The sequence below is a fragment of the Suillus bovinus genome, assembly GCF_016758785.1.
Source record: "Suillus bovinus strain UH-Sbo-P2 chromosome Unknown EDB93scaffold_78, whole genome shotgun sequence".
Lineage (NCBI taxonomy): Eukaryota > Fungi > Basidiomycota > Agaricomycetes > Boletales > Suillaceae > Suillus > Suillus bovinus.
In genome coordinates this window covers 13,308-31,795 of record NW_024542134.1, presented here as the reverse complement: position 1 = coordinate 31,795, position 18,488 = coordinate 13,308, and the positions used below count along the sequence as shown (strand labels likewise).

At 48.2% G+C, this 18,488-nt stretch overlaps 5 protein-coding genes across 5 annotated transcripts; 3 read left to right on the top strand and 2 right to left on the bottom strand.

The window, feature by feature from the left end:
- Positions 1 to 1,080: 1,080 nt before the first annotated feature.
- Positions 1,081 to 3,622, bottom strand: EDB93DRAFT_854524 (riboflavin synthase domain-like protein). Its single transcript, XM_041457709.1, has 10 exons — positions 3,333 to 3,622; positions 3,006 to 3,280; positions 2,681 to 2,956; positions 2,505 to 2,632; positions 2,286 to 2,458; positions 2,089 to 2,238; positions 1,921 to 2,029; positions 1,730 to 1,873; positions 1,458 to 1,680; positions 1,081 to 1,406 (listed from the first exon to the last, which is right to left on the bottom strand). Exons 1-10 carry the CDS (start codon positions 3,486 to 3,488, stop codon positions 1,262 to 1,264), a joined length of 1,779 nt encoding a protein of 592 aa, XP_041303280.1. The 5' UTR covers positions 3,489 to 3,622; the 3' UTR covers positions 1,081 to 1,261.
- Position 3,623: 1 nt separating this feature from the next.
- EDB93DRAFT_854523 (glycoside hydrolase superfamily) lies at positions 3,624 to 7,142 on the bottom strand. The gene is made up of 16 exons (XM_041457708.1): positions 7,119 to 7,142; positions 6,684 to 7,065; positions 6,516 to 6,632; positions 6,382 to 6,452; positions 6,096 to 6,329; positions 5,925 to 6,049; positions 5,792 to 5,872; positions 5,676 to 5,734; positions 5,212 to 5,624; positions 5,130 to 5,157; positions 4,929 to 5,072; positions 4,700 to 4,873; positions 4,435 to 4,647; positions 4,208 to 4,383; positions 4,087 to 4,153; positions 3,624 to 4,030 (listed from the first exon to the last, which is right to left on the bottom strand). Exons 2-16 carry the CDS (start codon positions 6,978 to 6,980, stop codon positions 3,788 to 3,790), a joined length of 2,442 nt encoding a protein of 813 aa, XP_041303279.1. The 5' UTR covers positions 6,981 to 7,065; positions 7,119 to 7,142; the 3' UTR covers positions 3,624 to 3,787.
- Positions 7,143 to 9,020: 1,878 nt separating this feature from the next.
- On the top strand, positions 9,021 to 9,602 carry EDB93DRAFT_854374 (uncharacterized protein). The gene has a single exon (XM_041457707.1). The coding sequence runs from the start codon at positions 9,188 to 9,190 to the stop codon at positions 9,566 to 9,568; it is 381 nt and encodes a 126-aa protein (XP_041303278.1). The 5' UTR covers positions 9,021 to 9,187; the 3' UTR covers positions 9,569 to 9,602.
- A 548-nt stretch (positions 9,603 to 10,150) lies between these two features.
- EDB93DRAFT_1173441 (SNase-domain-containing protein) lies at positions 10,151 to 11,852 on the top strand. The gene is made up of 7 exons (XM_041450416.1): positions 10,151 to 10,232; positions 10,331 to 10,741; positions 10,805 to 10,899; positions 10,958 to 11,010; positions 11,091 to 11,213; positions 11,274 to 11,443; positions 11,495 to 11,852. Exons 2-7 carry the CDS (start codon positions 10,362 to 10,364, stop codon positions 11,682 to 11,684), a joined length of 1,011 nt encoding a protein of 336 aa, XP_041303277.1. The 5' UTR covers positions 10,151 to 10,232; positions 10,331 to 10,361; the 3' UTR covers positions 11,685 to 11,852.
- A 2,055-nt stretch (positions 11,853 to 13,907) lies between these two features.
- Positions 13,908 to 18,389, top strand: EDB93DRAFT_1242750 (P-loop containing nucleoside triphosphate hydrolase protein; the record flags this gene model as incomplete). The annotated part of the gene is made up of 27 exons (XM_041452058.1): positions 13,908 to 14,207; positions 14,267 to 14,352; positions 14,411 to 14,497; positions 14,551 to 14,616; positions 14,666 to 14,713; positions 14,766 to 14,782; positions 14,838 to 14,945; positions 15,002 to 15,125; positions 15,174 to 15,239; positions 15,289 to 15,354; positions 15,404 to 15,487; positions 15,536 to 15,611; positions 15,659 to 15,692; positions 15,741 to 15,802; positions 15,857 to 15,934; positions 15,982 to 16,077; positions 16,176 to 16,226; positions 16,276 to 16,380; positions 16,472 to 16,577; positions 16,627 to 16,680; positions 16,740 to 16,788; positions 16,837 to 16,913; positions 16,963 to 17,670; positions 17,733 to 17,934; positions 18,001 to 18,120; positions 18,214 to 18,316; positions 18,369 to 18,389. 27 exons carry the CDS (start codon positions 13,908 to 13,910, stop codon positions 18,387 to 18,389), a joined length of 2,994 nt encoding a protein of 997 aa, XP_041303276.1.
- Positions 18,390 to 18,488: the final 99 nt, after the last annotated feature.

The following is an 18,488-nucleotide window of genomic DNA, read 5'->3' as shown; positions in this document are numbered from 1 at the left end:
CGCACAAAGGGAGAACCTTCAATGGATCACATAAGTTTCACGTCGGATCTGAGGAGTGCCACCGATATGAGCGCTGCTGAGGTTATAGAATTGTGGGCGTGATCGTGCATACCTGAAGGTTTGATGCTTCTTCAAAATCAATCGTCTGCCTTTATTACCGGGTCGGACTAGTAAGAAGCTGGAGCACTGGAGTCTGCTTACAAATTCTGTACGAGTCATTTACCTCCGACCAAAGTCCGATTCGGACACCAGTAGCCAGTCACCTCATTCGAACCTCGGCTTCACAAATCGCAGTAAGCGAAGAACTATCCTCGGAACTTCAAGCTTCAAGTAGGCTGGTACACATGGTTCTAGGCCGTCCACTCTAAGATGTCCTAGGATGCCTCACTCAAGTTCAAGTTGTTGCCCCAAAAATCTCTTGTTCTTCTGCATCAAATTTGGTGCGAGGTGCTTACTCTACTCAAATCATGAATCCCGATTTGCAGGTTGGATTGTTGACGCTCTCTATCTACCTCGTGAAGTATCTCCCTTGCTTGTTCCTCATCCATACCTCCCACCGGTGCCGTGATAGGTATCCGAGTTCTTCGCACTGAATGCAGATTTTGTTTCCAATCCTATACTCGTGTTGTACTCCATCATGATCTCCCCCACCTCCATGCACGACTCATGTCAGAACCAGCACCTTCCCAAAGGCAAAGTATTTCGGGATAATTCTTCACATGTTTGGTCTTGCAGATGGGGCAACTGCTCAGATACATTGTGATGTTGCTGATTCAAGTGGAACCTGTAACGCCTACCAGGGTGTAGGAATGTTAGGCTGGGGTGATGTGAGTGACACTGAGTGTGTATGTCGTTCCGGTTAGTCCAAGAGCACTTCTTTCGATAGTAGGTAACGCGCATGACTAGCCAAAGTGGAGACCGCCTTCATGATAATTTTATGCCGTCCCACAGCATATATCCGATGCTCTCGAGGCCACGCAGTATATTGGGCGCTCAATGGTTACTAGCAGTCTCAATTACGATATCACTTGCTGCAACTTATAGTCGCAAAACTTTCACATGAGATTTGAGGGCTGCCATGATATGATCGTCAAGGTTGCACATGGGCATTCGCCTGAAGGATAACTCAATCCACAATCGCAGGTTCAGTTGAGCCTGACAGGCGTAAACCTAAGGTTTGATGCGACCAACGGAAAGTGTTGCGAAATCGGCTAAACAATGGTCTTCTTCACGATTCGGCGCCCACCAGTTTTGAATATTCTCAGCTCCAACACTCCTCAATCAACCTTCTCTCTCTCTCCATCGCAGCAACAAATTCCACAGCCTCGGCATTCGACCTTCCTCCGAACCTCTCTACTACACCTCGCACAGCTTCACGGACAGCAGTAGGCATTTTGTTCGAAGAACTATCATAGAAGCTTAGGATTCATTACGTGTTACACATAATCTAGACTCACCCTGAGATGATAAGGATGCCTCGTTGCTGCCCCAACATTGTCCAAATATACTGAGCGTCCTCGTTCATCAGATCTTGCACATACGTCCGTTTGACGCCCTCTGGTCCATCACGAGAACACGCAACGCGATAGCGGAGTTTCTGTGCTTCCGCATGAGATTCCCATTCCATGCGATAATGCTGATCCTTGTGTGCAGAACGACAACCAAAGTATAAGGTAGTATCTGGGGTCACATCAAGGATCAGCTGATATACAAAGATAGCCAAACATACTGGTGTATCCCTCGTGTATGCGTTGTTCGATAACGGCACGCATAGGTGCAACGCCTGTTCCTGGACCCACGCATACCACTGGAATGTTTAGATCCGTAGGAAGGGAAATGAAGCCCTTTCTGAGACCGATACGAAGGGTATCTCCTGGACATGATATGAGTTCAGGGACTATGCTAGAACGCCGTGCGGACCTGAATTAAGCCCTGAAAGATAACTAGTACAGACGCCTTTCCGAGGAACTTTCAACTTCGTGCGATAGCGCACTATAGCGACACAGAGATGTATTTCATGGGGATGGAGCTGACGAAACACAGAAGTGAATTTTGGTTTGCAGTGAAGGCGATCTAAGTCAAGCTCACCTCGATCGAACTAGCAATTGAAAACTCTCTTGGTCTCAATGGAGGGAACAAGTCAAAGACATACCCTCTCGGTATCCTTGCGGACCGGAACTCGGACAATACTTCCCAGATCGTGCGTTTGACGCGTTGACAATAATCATACATTTCGTCCTGCACGTCCTCAATAAACCAAACAAAATGGAGGAAACCCAACGTACCGCTCCTTCTATCGATACGAATTCATCGAGTTTTTCGCGTTCAAGCTCATCAGTAGCAAAATATCGCAGCAGTTGGAAAAAAGAGCGGCGGGGCACAGCATTGAAATCGAGATAGCGGGTGAATAGGATTCGGAGGGAAACGATTGTCGGTAGATGGTCGGGTAACGTTTGATCTGAAAGATGTTAGATGGAGTTTACTAGGGACCTGTTCTGTCGCACCTAACATTGTATGTTCTACTGTGAAAAAGTCATCGGCAACATTTGCCCAGCCCATGGTGACAAGGAAAGAGTCGACTTCTGATGCAGCCGCAGATGGATGAATCACAGCAACATCTCCAGGATTATACCTGAAATTTCCCGTTAGTAACCGCGAATTCAAAAGACAAAGCCCATACTGTATATCGTCTTCAAAGGAGAACTCAAAATGGCGTACGTCCTGAAACCAATCTTCCGCAGTGATCCGTCTGTTGCATTTCACCGAAGCTGTATGAAATTTCATGTCCTCATCTAGAGGATCTGGATTCAAGAAGGTATCGGATGTTACATTGCTCAAGGATACGCGAGGCGGTGGTGGACCAGCAGGAATATTATCTTGCTCGTGCGGTAGTGGGTAGAGCCGTGTGAGAACATCTAGGAAACCTTCGATCCAAGGATCCAAAGCACCATCTACCCTGCACTTTGATTAGCTATGTTGAAACGCGGAAAACATGAGATACCCACCCCATGCGATGTTGTTCGTCTCCTTCTCCTCGTGGGCAAATCTCATAACCTCCCAAACTTTGCATCCTTCTCGATAGCTTCTTCGCCGGCCAACAAAATTTCTCGTAGGCCGTGTCTCCAAGGCCGAATACACAGAAATCCATGTCCTCGAATAGGTCGCTTGGGAGATCAGACCTCAGCAGCATGTTCCATAACGAAGTCATGGCTCTGGGTTCAGCTCCCCAGCCAGTAGTCGAAACAACGAATATGACCAAGTGTTCCGAAATCAATGTTTCCTGCACAGGACGTGAAGACCATCTTAGTAAAACGATTGAGAAGCCGCCTCACTGGTGGATACACATCCATGCTCTGCACACGACAGTGAAAACGGACTTTTCGACATTCCCTCGCAATGCGATCAGCAGTCTCTTGAGCTGTACCTGTTTCCGTAGCGTAGAGAATCAAAAGTTCGCGAGACGCAGATGAATGTTGGTCCTGTTCCATGATCACCGTGGGTAGACATATGTTGGACGTTTGATGAACATGAAGGCAGATTGTCAGATGGCTGTGAAAAAAAGGAACATTTGATTCCTTCTCTCAAGGTTTGACCACAGGAGACTAGAAGTCACTAGATAGCTATAGGTTGAACTCGACAAAAGCACCTAGTAGCCGAAAGATCCGATGGCAAGTCGGGCCGGCCGATTTCCCCACAACTCGGTAAAGCGTTGCAACGTTGCACTACACTATCGGCCATCATGATGTCCAAAGTTTCTATATTTCTTACATTGCAGACTCCCAAGAATCTATGCAGGAATGATCCCACTCAGCCTAAAGTCCCTGCTACTTGCCCCAACGGAGAAAGTGATAGTTCCTTCTGGTTTTGCCCACCCCTGGCGAACAACATCCCAAACAGAAAGATCGTAGCGGGACAGAGTAATCGATACAGAGGTAGTTTGTCCTGGTGATACAACGACATTCGTAAAGCCCTTAAGGACCGAAGGCGGTTCACCGGCTGAGGGTGGGTGATGGATGTATATTTGGGGAACCTAGATGGATAACTGTCAATAATTTGGGCAAAAGGGTAACGGAAGGAGCCACGTACCTCGCAACCGTATAAAGCACCAGTGTTTTGTACATTAAAGGTAACTTCGTATGCTGGCATATGCAGCCTGTTTGTAGATGATTAGTTCGATATAATGGAATTATCATATTCATGGACAGACCAGAGAGCAGTTGTAGACCCTTCGGCAATGGGTGTTGCACCCCCGTCTTCCCAATTCTGAACCAGGTCCATTTGTGCGTAGTTGGCGGGGTTAACTTTCGTGATGGCAAGGTCGGAGTACTCGAAAGTTGTGTAACTCAATCCGAAGCCAAACTCATAACGAGGTGTGATGTTTTGCTATGGACGGTCAATATTGGCTAAAACTGCGGAAGGTACAGAAGTACTTACTGCATCGAACCAGCGGTAGTCAATGAAGAGACCTTCGGTGTAGTTTATGGACAGGATATCTGCTATAGTACCACCCGTTACAAGCTGAGCAGGATAGTCCGTGGGGCTCTTCGCAATGGTATATGGTAGTTTCCCAGATGGATTCCAGGCACCGTAAAGAATGTCAGCGATGGCGTTGCCAGCCTCGTTGCCGCCAAGATTAGCCCAAACAATCTGTACATCAGATGTCAGCAGATGTGTACAAGCGATTTGATCCAGCACCCACGGCAGTGACGTTTGGATGATCGACCCAAGGTTCGATGATCAAAGGACCAACAGAGTTGGTGACCACGATAGTGTTGTTATTTTGAGCAGCGACAGCAAGAATGAGCTGGTCACCCTGATGCCATGCAGTCAAATTCTTCCTATCACCCACATTTCCATCGACAGTGATGTAACCCTGAGAAGCGTTATGTTCAAGTCGTAAGAACCGAAATAAAGGTTGGACGACCCACTTCACCCGAGTCGGAGTTAACGAAGACAATGGCGGCTTCCATGCCAATAACGGAGTTACCTGCCTTGGCGAGGTCCCAGTCATCAAAGTCCCAGAAAACACTGGTCTGATCCACTCGAGCGCGTGACTGAATGGCTTCGTAGGGCTGAAAGGCCGGGGTAGTCGTTAAACAGAGCGATTAGGCGAAAGTTGAGATACTCACGGAGACAAGATACGTGAAGTTGTCGGATCTTACATACAGGAGTGCTTGAGAAATATTGTAATTTACGAAGACTGCCACTTACCCAGAACCCCAGCCCATCGCAAGGATGCCACTTGGATCGCCACCCTTGTCGGTGTACTCGTTTGGACCCGAAACTGGTGGAGCAGCATCACTGCCAACTAAAACGATGCTCTTCGGCTTGCACAGAGGGAGGGCGCCTTCATTCTTTAGAAGAACTGTACCAGCAGCACCAATCTCGCGTACAATTAGATAATGATCACTTTGCGCATTGACCTCCCGATTAAGAGGGTTGTAGAGATCGAACGAAGAAACAGTGACATTTGGGTAGCCTTCGTCCTGGTGCAAGAAGTACCATGCAGCAATGATCCGGGTCGCCATATCGTCAAGCCGCTGTATGGAGATAATGTCGTTCATAACGAAGTCAGTGAGATTCTGAGTCCCTGAACCGAGGGTTATGGCTCCAGGCATCGACATCTAATGACTCATCAGATTAGTGTTCTGAGACATAATCGACACTACACTTACATCGAGACCGGCAACAGGGGAAAGGGTTTCCATCGTCGCAAACCAATCAGATTGGATGACTGGACAAGCTCATACAGCTCAGGGGCTATTGATCCAAAATATCGAGTTTGACTCACAGCCTTGAAAGCCAAACTCGCGTTTCATTATGTCGTTGAGGGTCTTGTTGTTATTACAAGCATAAGTGTCATTGATCAAGTCTGAAAGTTTGGTCGCATGAGGCACTGACAATTCAATTTCAGAGACACTCACTATAACTGCACATAACCGATGAGACACCCGCCATTACAGAACGCATAAAAGGATGGGCGTAAATTTCGTGCTGGGTACGATCATCGACATTGGAAGACTCCAGCGTGCGCTTCCATTCTTGTTCGCTAGATGACAAGGTTAGCCTGGTAAAATGACATGTCTGAATCGCACTTGTTGATATAGTGCTTAGCCGTGGCCTGGACACCACCAGATTGCAGGCCCAGGATCGTTTCATAGGCGGCTTCTCCAGATAGAAACGGGTCAGCACCGAATCCCTCCCAGTTGCGTCCACCTTGAGCGATGCGGCCCATGTTCATCATGGGTCCCAGAGCGACGTTGACACCTTTCATTCGGTGCTCTTGACCCATTGCGAAACCCCGGGCGCGCATAAGAACACGATTCCATCTACATTACTATATATCATTCCAGGTGAAATAATTTCACATTTAAGACTTACGTAGAAGCGGTGGTGATACCAGCGGGGAACGAAGTGACGAAGTCAGTATCTCGGACTCCGAGCGGCGAATCCTAGAGCAGGAGATGTGCCAGAAGATTGAACACTCGTCAAAGATAAACATATGATTCACTGACTTGAAGACACAACCCAGGGAAGTTTCCAACAGGAGGAGTGTTTCCGGCACAGAGACCATTACCCCAGCCAACGCCTGTAGTGATGTTGACTTTTTGCTGGATAGTGAAGTTGGATATCTGTACGCAAAATCAGATAATCATATCATCAAGTGCATTTACTCCTCATACCATAGACATTGCCTTCGTGTAAGCGGCTGCCCAAGCTGGAGCAAAGTCAGGCACAACCATGGGGTCTGCGTTGATAGGAGGGGGATATAAGGGATCAGTTGCAGGGAAAATCGGTGGCCCTGGCGCAAGCGTTGGAGTTGGAAACGGATTGAAAGGGTAGTGTGAGATGGGCAAAGTCAAAGGGCTACTCGTGACAGGGGTGCTGCTATTGGATGCAGAAGTCGTCGGGATCGTGACCGAGGAATTCGACGCAACCACATACGACACAAGTAGCAGCACGAAATGGCTTAGAACCATCCTGGAAAATGCGAACGGGGAAGGGATATACAGACGAATGCGCTGGCGACTTGCATTGCTGTTGCTGATTATAACTGGCAGTGGTCTGATGGATATATAAATTAGCTCTTTGCAATGAACCTAAGAATAAGTATTCACCATTTCACATCAGAATCGCATAAGCTTTACCCCAGATTCTAGGGAAATAGCCATAAATTTGTTAGAGATCCGCTGAGGTCACGACTCACTTCAAAATTTTATCCTTCACTTCAATAGACAACCTTGAGCTATGTATACCCCTTCATGGGAGAGGCTCTCCGCACATCCAGCCTCGTCGCATATCTCATGGGAACGAAGGAATCTCCCCTGTCCCCGAAAGGGAACAGGCAGATGACCGATGGTGTGGCCAAGTGATACCGTATCCGGGATAAAGGCCCATCGATCCGATCTTAGTTCTCGAAGATTCCGAGCTAGCCCCAGCCCTCTCCTCCCCAACCGTAAACTGCCCTTACGGAGGGTCCCCGGTACCTAGCCAGCTGGCCGGCCCTAAAATGGAGCGCGGTTGCAGTAGTGGCACGGACATCCACTCCCCCTGTATATATAGGCTTAGCAGTAGTATCCCTAACAGTAATGAGAAGTACGAGCGGTCGGGGTAGCGGTAGCCCCCTGACGAGAACTTTCGCAGGTTCGAAACCGCTCGCCCACCCGCTCTGCTAGCCGTCCTCTTGCCCTACCAACAGGTCCCTATCTTAGGAGAAGGACGCCTGAAGCGGGTGCAACGGCGGTGGTCTGCCTCAATGGCGCTCAGCTGGACGCTTCTGACCTGGGCTTCGTTTCCCCGGGCAATCGCTAATCATCGACCGTGGGAACTATCCATGGAGCTGACACCGGTGGTTTGATTAAAAATTCCTCGAGGTGTGGAGTGGAGGAAACTCGGGAGGTGATGACATCGACAAATGGCAGTATTTCGCACGACGCAATGACAATTCATTGTACTCGATGACAAGTCTCCACATAGATTCACATGAATGTTCGGGAATGACTGAAATCTAGATATCACATGGTCACTGGAACGTCCGACCTGGCGCACTTGTGGAGCATAGCTCATATATCTTTGGTGACCGAGTGCACGCAGATATCAAACAGATGCGATCCTCGGGGTGCGCATGCATTCTTCTACAGATCGTCGGTAGCCGTTGTCGCGCGTGACTCGCATGGTAAGCTTCAAAGGCAACTACTAGTACTTGTGTTAGCCCAAGAGGCAGAATCTGCCAAGAGCTTGCACGAGGCGTACCATAGATAATATATCTTTCCACATGCTTGAACGATCACGGGACACTCTGAACAAGCTGTAACAGTGGTTCCGCGTACATCTAGCTTTGGTTGTGGAAATTGGACAGGAGGGCACGGGACGGGGGGCAGGTCCCATGTATCGATATGGTAGTTCGTGCCTGTTCGTGCATTATGTGTAAAATTTATGGGTGAACATACGTGTCTTGCCTCTGATAGTCAATTTCAGTCTTGAGTCTAACTCTGAAGCTGGCTGGGAGCCAGTCTGAGGTAGATGTTCTTCATTCACATCAAACCGGCTCCTGGCTAACTCAGAGTCATACTCAATACCTTGACCAGTGGTGCTTCTGCAAGCACTTCTTCTGCAACTACCAATTCCATCTGCAATTGCCACTTGAGTACTTCTGAAGCGCCACTGAGACACTATCTTTTTATATTTCTCGATGCCAACTTCACGGTGAACGAGGTAAACCTAGAATTGCCGCGCTTGTCAAGACTGGAATTCCCAAACTCGATCAAAGATAGTTCCGTGATCGAATGTGGATACAATCGCACCTTTGATATCACGCTGTGATTGTAGACGCAATGCTCGTTGTGGATCTAACTGGAGAGCCGATCTATTCCACTGGCGGATCTGGTACGGATCAACCTTTGGCAGAAGGACAGCGGAGCATCGGTCTATCGTTCCTGCCCGTATCCTTGTTGTTGTGGAGTAGCTCATAGAGCCTCAATCTAGAGACGAATCTAGGCGCGAAGCAGATTACAGGCAGTGTTAAGCTCACCTTCATGTGGCAGGATAGCTCGAGGCCTTATCTCCGGCAAGACTCGACACCTTATGTGCGACAACCAGTTTGCAGACGATAGTGTGGCGAAGTTACACAGTCAGGAGTACCGGCCTAAAGCACTTATCGGGGGGTCAGACATCGTGACTTGTGTCGATGATGATGGTGAGGTTCGCTTGGGAACTAGCGAATATTGCTATCTGGGCGCGATGCGTAGTCGGAAGAAATATCATGCAGCGAAGCTACCGTAGAACTTACCGTTCTCCCAGGGTGATGCCACTGTATCACCGCTGTATATACATTTCTTCACCGACAGCTGGTTGTTGTTATACCAGCTTGCAGCCCAAATTCAAGACTCGTCATTCTTATGACACAGCGGCAATCCTAAAATTTGAAGTAAATAGTAACTTCATAACGCCCAATGCACGCTGGGTGTCCGGCCCGTTGGAAACGATAGATGACATAGCTGGGAAAAGAGTTGCAAGAACGTTGACCCGCGCCGATGATAACGTTGGTGAGCTATTAAAGCCGAGATGAACGGAAGAATTGTATGACGAGGGAGGTATATGAGTCTTGGTTTGGGTATTCCAGCCAAGCAAATCCATCATGCGCGTCCCTACATCCATCACAGTGCTCTGTACGCTCGTCGCGTACGCTACCGCACAGTGCATGGAATGCGCAACATCCGTCATGTTCAACGACGTGACTTACAACCTCCAGGAGCAGTGCACGGTACACAGCGGATACCATTGCTTGTAAGTGTTGTCATAAAGCGGGTTCAATTCATAGTAAAAGAGACTTACATGATGGCGTGCTATAGTTATAGAGGCAATGACCCCTCAGGAGACTTCTGCGACTGTTACTACAATGTAGGTGCAAGGCTTACTTCTGAACGTAACCCTGTTGAACTGGACGCAGAAAACTGGAATAATTGAGACCAACGAATCGACATATTTCTGCCCCACAGGGTCTTCGAATTTCGATGCAGCATGCTCTGGTTGTCCAAGTTAATTTCGTAGTGGAGTTACAATGGGACTCAATTTGTCGGACTTTCCCGTAGCTTAGTCATTCAGCTGCTAGTATTAGATGTCAACGTCAAAGTACCGTAAAATTAAATTCAGTTGATGCTGCGAGTTGGTCCAACGGTCTGTGATCTGACTCTAAATAGAGATCACAGGCAAAGTCAGAACATCTAAAACTTGTATGTGGTCAAGATCCAAGTTGTCCGCTGTGCAGTACGCTTACCATCTAAGATAACCGTTGTTCGTTACGTTCTCACTTTCCCTTTTTTTCTTACAGTGGACCAGTGCTAGTGTGACCACCTCAACCAATGCATCTTCCATGGCGCCAGAAGAAGCAGGCATCAGAAGAGGACACATCGTCCCTACCTTCTGAACAGCACGGGCCCGCAGCGCGCTGGTCTGCTACGAAAGATGTTTTCAAGAGGTATGTGGCTACTACACAAGCGAACGCGAACACCACTCTTCAAGAGTATAACGCCAACATCCAAAACCGCCTCAGAGCCAGAGCGTACGATCTCGGGTCACGTCCCGCTGCATATCTTATTTTATCCGGTATCTTCCTGGGCTCTGTTTCGACGCTTGGCACGACATTCGTGTACAGGCGGTATTTTAGACGTTTGAGGACAGCTGAATGGATTACACCTGATATACTTCAGCGGAAGAGATGGGTGAGGGGCGTTGTGACGAGGTGTGTTGAGTTTCAACGTTATGCAGGCTTTGGGCTTGGCTAATTTATAATGGGTACGCAAAGTGTAGGGGATGCAGACAATTTCAGGCTGTATCATACCCCTGGTTTTGGGTGGAGGTGGCCACTGAAATTCAGGAGAGTACCAACTTTGAATAAAGGTTCGTTTGTATCCCTTATTTTTCACGAGTTATGTGCTCGCTTACATGGATCGATAAGATCTTAGAGAGCAAACGATACACGTTCGTATTGCAGGCGTTGATGCACCCGAGGTGCGTTGGTTGTACACGTAGGGCTCAAGAGAGTTCAAGACAAGGCCAACCTGAATGAATTGTCGGTCGATTGCGTGCAGGGATCACACTTTGGTCGCCAAGCTCAACCATACGCTTCAGAAGCTCTCGCGTGGTTGAAGAATATGATCGAGGGCAAGATAGTCTACTGCCAGCTCGTTCGGCGTGACCAATATTTTCGTATTGTGTGTACCGACACTAGATCCTCATCCTCATTCTACCAACTGACCATCATTCACAAATAGGTATCTGTAGTCACTCTTGCGCCATCGCTCCTTCCAGGCTGGCTTATCACAGGCCGAAGTCTCGCACTTGAGATGATCCGGGCTGGCACGGGCCTGACCTATGTACAAGCAGGTGCAGAGTACGGGAAGTATGGAAAGGACGAGTTCTTGAGAGTTGAAGCTGAGTCGCGGTAAGTTGTTTCACTTTTGTGGCACAACCTTATACCCATTATCCTCTTCAGAGCTGCGCGCAGAGGCATGTGGAAACACGGTACAGTGGGGGAAACCCCCGCACAGTATAAACGGCGTCACGCGCAGGGTGGGACGGAAGTTGAGGCTCAAGCCCAAGGTACGGTCAAGGCAGAGAGAGAGAACTCGAAGAAGGGTGGGCCGAGAAGGATTTTGAAGAGACTTTGGCGGTGGAACGGTTAAATGAAGATTGTGTAAAAATAAGTACAACTGACTGGTGCCTTGCAAAGGTGTGCGCCGGGAGCTAGATTCGTGCATGGCGAGTGCTTGTCTAAAAACAAATTTAGCGCCCTTCATTCGCAGGCCGGCATATATGAAGGATACATGAGCGGCGGGAATCAAGCGAGTCCGGTGTAAGTATTAGTCAAAACTGTCGTACGTTCTGAATCGTTACGCCAAAAGGCAGTGATAGTACCGTGTGTTTCCTAGTATCGCGGACAGATTATGGCGTGCTTAATTACATTTGGATCTCAAATAACTGTTAACATTATGGTCCTGCCGCGGTAGCAGGTGGTCGTGGTCACGTCCCATCACGGCGGCGCTTGCTTGCGAGTCGTAAGTGACAATATTTTAAGTTATTTATACAGTAAGGGACTGCTCTGCTCCGCAGCACTGGTGTGCACTGGTCGACCTAATTTTTTTTCCCTATATAAACCTCCCAAGTCACTGTATACAACAGCCTCAAGTACACTACACGACGTGAGTAACTCCTAGTCTCAGATAATCCCTCTCTGACGAATAATAGTTTTGCTATTCTTCCATCTTCTTCGCCATGAAACTCGCGTCCGCTCTTGTGCTTTCATTCATCGCGAGTGCGCGAGCAGCAACAACCCTTTCTACCCCAGTCTTACCCAGTGGAGTCCCAGGGTATGTGACTTACAAACTCTTCGTGCGCATTCCCCTTCAAATCTGCTCACCGTATAACCGACTTATAGATCAAGCGGCCTGCCTTTGAGTACACTTTCTTTGGACACCTCAGCTTTTACCTCGTTGCTTTCCTCGCTCGCGTCTTCCGATTCATCAATTATACAAAGCGCACTTTCAACCACTCCTACTTTCCTTCCTAGTACCCTTCCTACTTCTCTCGGCACACTTCCCACCGTAACGCCTCTGTCTGGCGGGTCTACATCAAGTGCGACGGGCGCAGCGGCTACGTCAACGTCTAGCGCTGCAGGACGAACAGAGGTGGGGCTGGGGCTGGGGCTGGGACTGGCTGCGGGAGCTGCTGCAGGTTTGCTTGTGTTGTTGTAAACAATTAGTTCATTTTTGGTAGTCACGTCCTCGGGTAAAAGTCGAGAGGTCTCACGTGCTGCAGGCATTTAGTAAATTTACTCATATAACTATGTATGGATTATAGGACATTTGAAATAGACTTGAACGGATCCGATGCCTACCTCTCAGGCTGGGGTTGTTTTGGTCGAAGCCTGTGGTCGTGTGACACAGCCAGTGCAATGCCAAGCAGTGGTTCAGAGGTCAGGATTGCGGACCGCCTCTCAGGATTTGTACCGTCAATGGGACCTTCCTTCGAATAGGGTGAACATAATATTGCTTCTCTGCTCCGCAGTGAGGGCCTCAGGCCAGGCCCGGCACATCAGTCAGATCAAATCTATACCTCGAAATTCGGACTGTAAAAGGCGTAGCAGGTACAGCTCAGTAGAAACCCGGAATGGTCTTGAAGGTGATGGGAATTACTTGGGGCCAAAAGCCTATAGAAGTCTTTGGCTTTAAATTCACAACTCGACGGGCCTAACCTGCCGAATACCAAGTTCACACGCATCGGGCCCGAAGCTCTACTTCAATTTCTTGAGCCCAAGCGCGTAAGCCTACTGCACAATGCCAGTGGGACACGCCGTGTGTGTAGGAGGGACCGCCTTGAGGTTCAGGAAGGGGCAACGACAAGATGGGTATAGATTGCTAGGGTAAGCAGGAATGGTAGGGTCTGCAGAAGGCGAGTGAAAGGAGGAGGTCAAACACGGTGTATCCCCCGGAAGAATACAATCAGTTCTACACGCATTGGCGCGTCAATCTCATGTGCCTCGGCGAGGTACAAGAGCACATCATAAAAGACATTTTCTTCGCCACGTAAGGTCGTCCTGCTTGATTGATGGCCTAGCGTGCAAATTTGACTGAAGTTGACTATTGTTCCCAAAGGGCCCGTACTCGTTCAACACTTCACAGTCGCAATGAAAGTCGCCAGTGTCAAATCCATACATTCCACTGGAAGGGACGCGAATAGGTGAAGATGCCAACCGAGTCCAAGTACCATGAATATTCCGAATTGCTCCCGCGTATGTTTTAGAGTTTGTTTGTCATCAATTGGCAACGCCTTCAACTTAATTAATTGCTGTACCAAGCTGTACCTAACACATTTTAGGTCTCGCTCGTCTATTTCAGCCATACGCGAAGATGGGTGATATACCCAAGAGCACACAAAAGAAGACATCGCGCGTCCTGGCTGCGCTGGATTCCTCTATGCTTTCTTCTTCCTCAAGTTCTCATACCACCCAAATTCTCGGCAAGCGTAATTCCGAGTCAGATACCTTTCCTGTGTCGCCAGTGAGAAGAGTACAAACTCTTCCAGACATCGGTTCAGTGATACATGGACCACACTCCCCATTTAACAAGCCTGTGCATGCGAGTAAGAGAATTGCAGATATCTGTTATTATCATCTCACGAGCCGACCGCAGCTGGCGCTTCATCACATGGTGCTTCATCTAGAGCTGGCAGATCTAATTCAAGACCCAAAAATGAGATTCAAAGCAAGCTCATTACATCTGGCTTTTCTTTGAGATACGACGACGAAACTCCAGTCAGTCACATTGATCAAGGAGGCCCCGATCAAGAACAGAGGTACCGTTTGTCTGAGCAATGGAACATCACCGGCACCCCTCGCTGACCCATGTGCAAGATTGGCAGAGTTTGTTTATAACTCTATTGAAAACCTCGGGGATAGGCGGTCCGTTAAGGATGCTATCCGGAACCTCGGTCTTCAGAGGTACACAGTGCATTCAATATGGGATTCGCAATAGGTGTACTAAGATTGTATAGTGACAAGGATCTCCTTCCCGGTCTTGAAGTACGGCTTTTACCTCACCAGCTCATTGGCGTCAACTGGTACGAGTATTATACAAGTTTCTGTGCACATATTAATTTCAGCGCACAGGATGGTGGACCAAGAAAGAAAGTCCCCTCACAAGGGTGGTATCTTAGCGTCAGTAATTTTGATATTCAACCGTTGCACCTTATATATTGACTGGACTCAGAGATGAAATGGGTCTCGGTCAGTTGGTCTTAATTTCGTCAAAACGCATATGTGACGAGATATTCTGTCTCAGGCAAGACTGTTCAGATGATTGCCACAATGGCAGCCAATTTGCCCAAGGACACTGATGCTGTGAAGACAACCCTTGTCGTCGTTCCCGCTGCGCTCCTTCAACAGGCTAGTTTGTCTTCCTTGATTGGCTTTGACCATGTTGACGCCATTGCCAGTGGAAGGAAGAAATCGAAACGAAGTCAAATGACTTATTTACCGTTCATATACATCACGGACGGGATAAGCTTTCTACCCTTATGGACGTCAGATCTAAAGATGTACGTCATGCGAATCATCATAGCTTCGCGAAGTCACTGAGATATCATTAGGTCATCATCACTACATATCAAACCCTGAGCACGGAGCTTGCTATTCCAAAAGACATCGAAGAAGGCGGGGAACTGGCATATCTCGAGGATCACGGGTAGGCAACACATTAGTTGCACTGTGTCGACCCTCTAACTACCTTGCAGAGGGGTACTTGGTCGCATGAGATGGTATCGTGTAATTTTAGATGAGGCCCAATTTATTCGAAACAGGTATGTTCGCCATGATACCATTTATTGAATTCTTTGACATTCCAAACAGAGGAACGCACGCTAGCCGCAGTGTTGTTCTTCTCCGGTCGACTTATAGGTGGATGCTTACAGGCACACCCGTCACGAATACACTGTATGCCCAATTTCTTACAGCATTTCTTGCTTACCCAACTACTCTCAGTGCTGACATATATGGGCTTATTCGCTTTGGACGTTTCCGCCCTTGGAATGACTGGGAGTCATTTAAACAATATATTGTGCGTTCCTTGGCGTTTCGGACGTTCTATTTCTCATCTTCGTTTAGGCGAAGGTACAGCAACAGGATGCGCCGCTTGCGGGTGAGTAAATCGCCCATTCTGATGTGGTTCTTGGGCTCAATCATACAGCAATGCGAGCGCAGGAGATTTTGAAGCCCCTGTTACTACGCCGTACAAAACAAGCTAGATTGGTAAATTATTAATAGGATATTTTATTCCTGTATTCTCGCTCATGAGTTGTACAGGAAGGAAAGCTCATTCTTCAGCTGCCCCCGAAAAACATTGAGCTCGTGACTCTCGAGTTCTCGGCAGACGAGCGGCAGGTACGTCGATCGGGTACTCTGACATTTCACATACTCACATCTCACAGCTATATGACGATTTCGAAAAGAAAAGCCACATTCAAATCAATCGCTTCATCAGAAAAGGGACGTTGTTGAAGAAGTATGCACTTGATTATTTTTGTGTTATATTTGCTAAATACAATTCCTATCTCAGTGCAACTGCTATCTTGGTACTTATTCGTATTTGCGCTCCTGTGGTCGTGTTTAATACATTCTACAGGCGATGATCCTCCGGCTTCGGCAGCTGTGTTGTCACCCGAACTTAATCTTAGCGCGTCTTTTGTTCTTCGATCACATAGGTAAATTAACACACGTCACAGTCTCACACAGAAGAGCATGAGGACCCTTCCATACTCATGTCCGACAACAAGGAAAGGGAGTTTGCGCGAGCAATCCGAGTCATGGGTTCGGACTGGGTCGGCGACGTGAGTGTTGTTGGTCTACCCATGGCCAGTATTAAATTATCTGCCTCCAGATCAAGAAGAGGTTTGGTTTTGCTCGTTACAAGTAAAAGAGCTAACAAATTGCACACTCAGGTTCATGACACGCGCGCTGGAAAGTAACCTACTCGCCTTCTCTGATGAGGAGGGCGCAGATTCAACATGCCCTGTCTGCAAAGATAGTATGTACTCGTGTTTCACGAATGCTTGACACTCACATGTATGTGAAAGTGTACGCCAACAACGCTGGCCGTGTCCTTGCCTGTGGCCATGAGATCTGCTTTGGTCTGTAAACGCTCATTATGCCATTGTTGTTGTGTTTGATTGTGCTCCTGTATCCCTAGATTGTATGCTCATACTTTCGAGTTCGCCGATTGCCCACAACGGGGAATTGTAAGCTCCTAATTCCTATTCTTGCCGTTACACCTTACAGTTACCCAGTGGTCATGGAAACGAGAAAGAAAATCTTCGTGCCGAACGCGAGTATGAAGCAGCAGCTGCAAAAGGTTACCGACCTTGTACGTATCCCTTTTTTTCGTCACACTGTACTCTCACTGACTCGCGCAGGCCCTACGTGTAAGAAGATGAACGAGCTGAACTCAACGAAGGTGTTCAAGTCTATTGCATTCGAGCCAGAGGAGGATGAAGTCGAGGAGGCAAATCGCGCTCGTAAGCGTGCTCGTCGGCTTGTTCCTGAGAAACCCATGCGCCAGGGTCCAGTTTCAGAGTCCTCTGACTCAGATTCGGAAGTCGAGGTATCTGCGCCTTTACGTTTCAGGGGTGCGACGCCAGAACTCGACAGCTCCGACGACGATATGCCAGATTTCTCTCGGCTATTTGCGAACGGAGGAAAAATGAAGAAGGAGAAGAAGGCTGCGGTGAATAAACGGTCGCGCCAGCGGCCTGACAATGTGGGTATAAGTTTTGTCTTCGTCGGCGCTGGGTTTGATGATTGGTGTGTACTACAGGACGAAGTGCTCGATTTGACTATGAGTGATGTGTCGGATCACCTCGATGGCTCCGACGTTGAGCTCGGGAGGGGGTATGCCGTGCGGCCCTCGCAGAAGCACGATGATAATGGAAAGGGGAAAGCACCTATGAGGGACGACGAAGAGAAACCTGCATCGCAAAACACCGGTGCCCTATCCGACGCACTTATTGCCATGTGGCGAAAAGGTGATTGCGACCTGGAACCGAGTACGAAGATGCTCGCCCTTATCGATTTCCTCAAATCATGGGACGCGAGCGGGGACAAGACAATCTGCTATTCGCAGTGTCCGTACTTTCGGCGAGGACTTGCAAGTTATTGCTGACACAGTAATATTAATATCACATAGGGACCTCGATGCTTGACCTCATAGAAACGTTATTCTCGCGATATGGGATCCGCAGCCTGCGGTACGATGGTTCCATGGACCGGAGATCGCGGGATCAAGCCCTTGCGACATTCAAACGATACGATGTACCCAAGGTCATCCTCATTAGCACGAAGTGTGGTAGTGTAGGCTTGAATCTGGTCATGGCAAATCGGATCATCAAGTAAGTCTTAGAGTTTAAATCATTTACTGGTATATCATGATTGCTGAACCTTATGACGATGAGTAGCTTGGACCTATCCTGGAATTATGCATCCGAGTCACAAGCGTACGACCGTGTGCATCGTCTGGGACAGGAGAAAGATGTTTTTGTCAAGCGACTTGTTGTCAAAAATACGATAGAGGAGCGGTAAGTTAATCGTTTCCATCATCCAAACACTAACTCAGGTTCCCCATTTGTATTTACTTACCGACTGTCTACCTCCTCACAACGACCTTGCAGAATGCTCCGCCTTCAAGAGGTTAAAAGTGACCTTGCGGACGCCGCGCTCGGCGAGGGCACGGGAACGAAGCTACAGAAGATGAGCGTTAAGGAGATCAAGACTGTATGATATTACATTATCCCTTGTTGCGATTGCTGATTGCTCATTTTCGTAGTTGTTTGGGATGAAAACCTAATCCACAAGCGCAGACATGTCGTCTTTTTATGTTCTATTTTCCCGTAAAGCGGCCTGTGCGCCTTGGCACGAGCTTGAGATTGATGCATGATGGCCAAAC

What these genes read in the sequence shown, in the direction of transcription:
- EDB93DRAFT_854374 (XM_041457707.1), top strand. Translation starts at nt 9,188, where the DNA reads ATGATGATGGTGAGGTTCGCTTGGGAACTAGCGAATATTGCTATCTGG.
- EDB93DRAFT_854524 (XM_041457709.1), bottom strand. Translation starts at nt 3,488, where the DNA reads ATGGAACAGGACCAACATTCATCTGCGTCTCGCGAACTTTTGATTCTC. An exon ending in GCATGGATGTGTATCCACCA is followed by an intron (nt 3,281 to 3,332) that starts GTGAGGCGGCTT and finishes CGTCCTGTGCAG; the next exon opens with GAAACATTGATTTCGGAACA. An exon ending in TCCTTTGAAGACGATATACA is followed by an intron (nt 2,633 to 2,680) that starts GTATGGGCTTTG and finishes GGGAAATTTCAG; the next exon opens with GTATAATCCTGGAGATGTTG.
- EDB93DRAFT_854523 (XM_041457708.1), bottom strand. Translation starts at nt 6,980, where the DNA reads ATGGTTCTAAGCCATTTCGTGCTGCTACTTGTGTCGTATGTGGTTGCG. An exon ending in CCCCTGTTGCCGGTCTCGAT is followed by an intron (nt 5,625 to 5,675) that starts GTAAGTGTAGTG and finishes ATGAGTCATTAG; the next exon opens with ATGTCGATGCCTGGAGCCAT. An exon ending in GTGCTTTATACGGTTGCGAG is followed by an intron (nt 4,031 to 4,086) that starts GTACGTGGCTCC and finishes TTATCCATCTAG; the next exon opens with GTTCCCCAAATATACATCCA.
- EDB93DRAFT_1173441 (XM_041450416.1), top strand. Translation starts at nt 10,362, where the DNA reads ATGCATCTTCCATGGCGCCAGAAGAAGCAGGCATCAGAAGAGGACACA. An exon ending in AGTACCAACTTTGAATAAAG is followed by an intron (nt 10,900 to 10,957) that starts GTTCGTTTGTAT and finishes TGGATCGATAAG; the next exon opens with ATCTTAGAGAGCAAACGATA. An exon ending in GTGACCAATATTTTCGTATT is followed by an intron (nt 11,214 to 11,273) that starts GTGTGTACCGAC and finishes ATTCACAAATAG; the next exon opens with GTATCTGTAGTCACTCTTGC.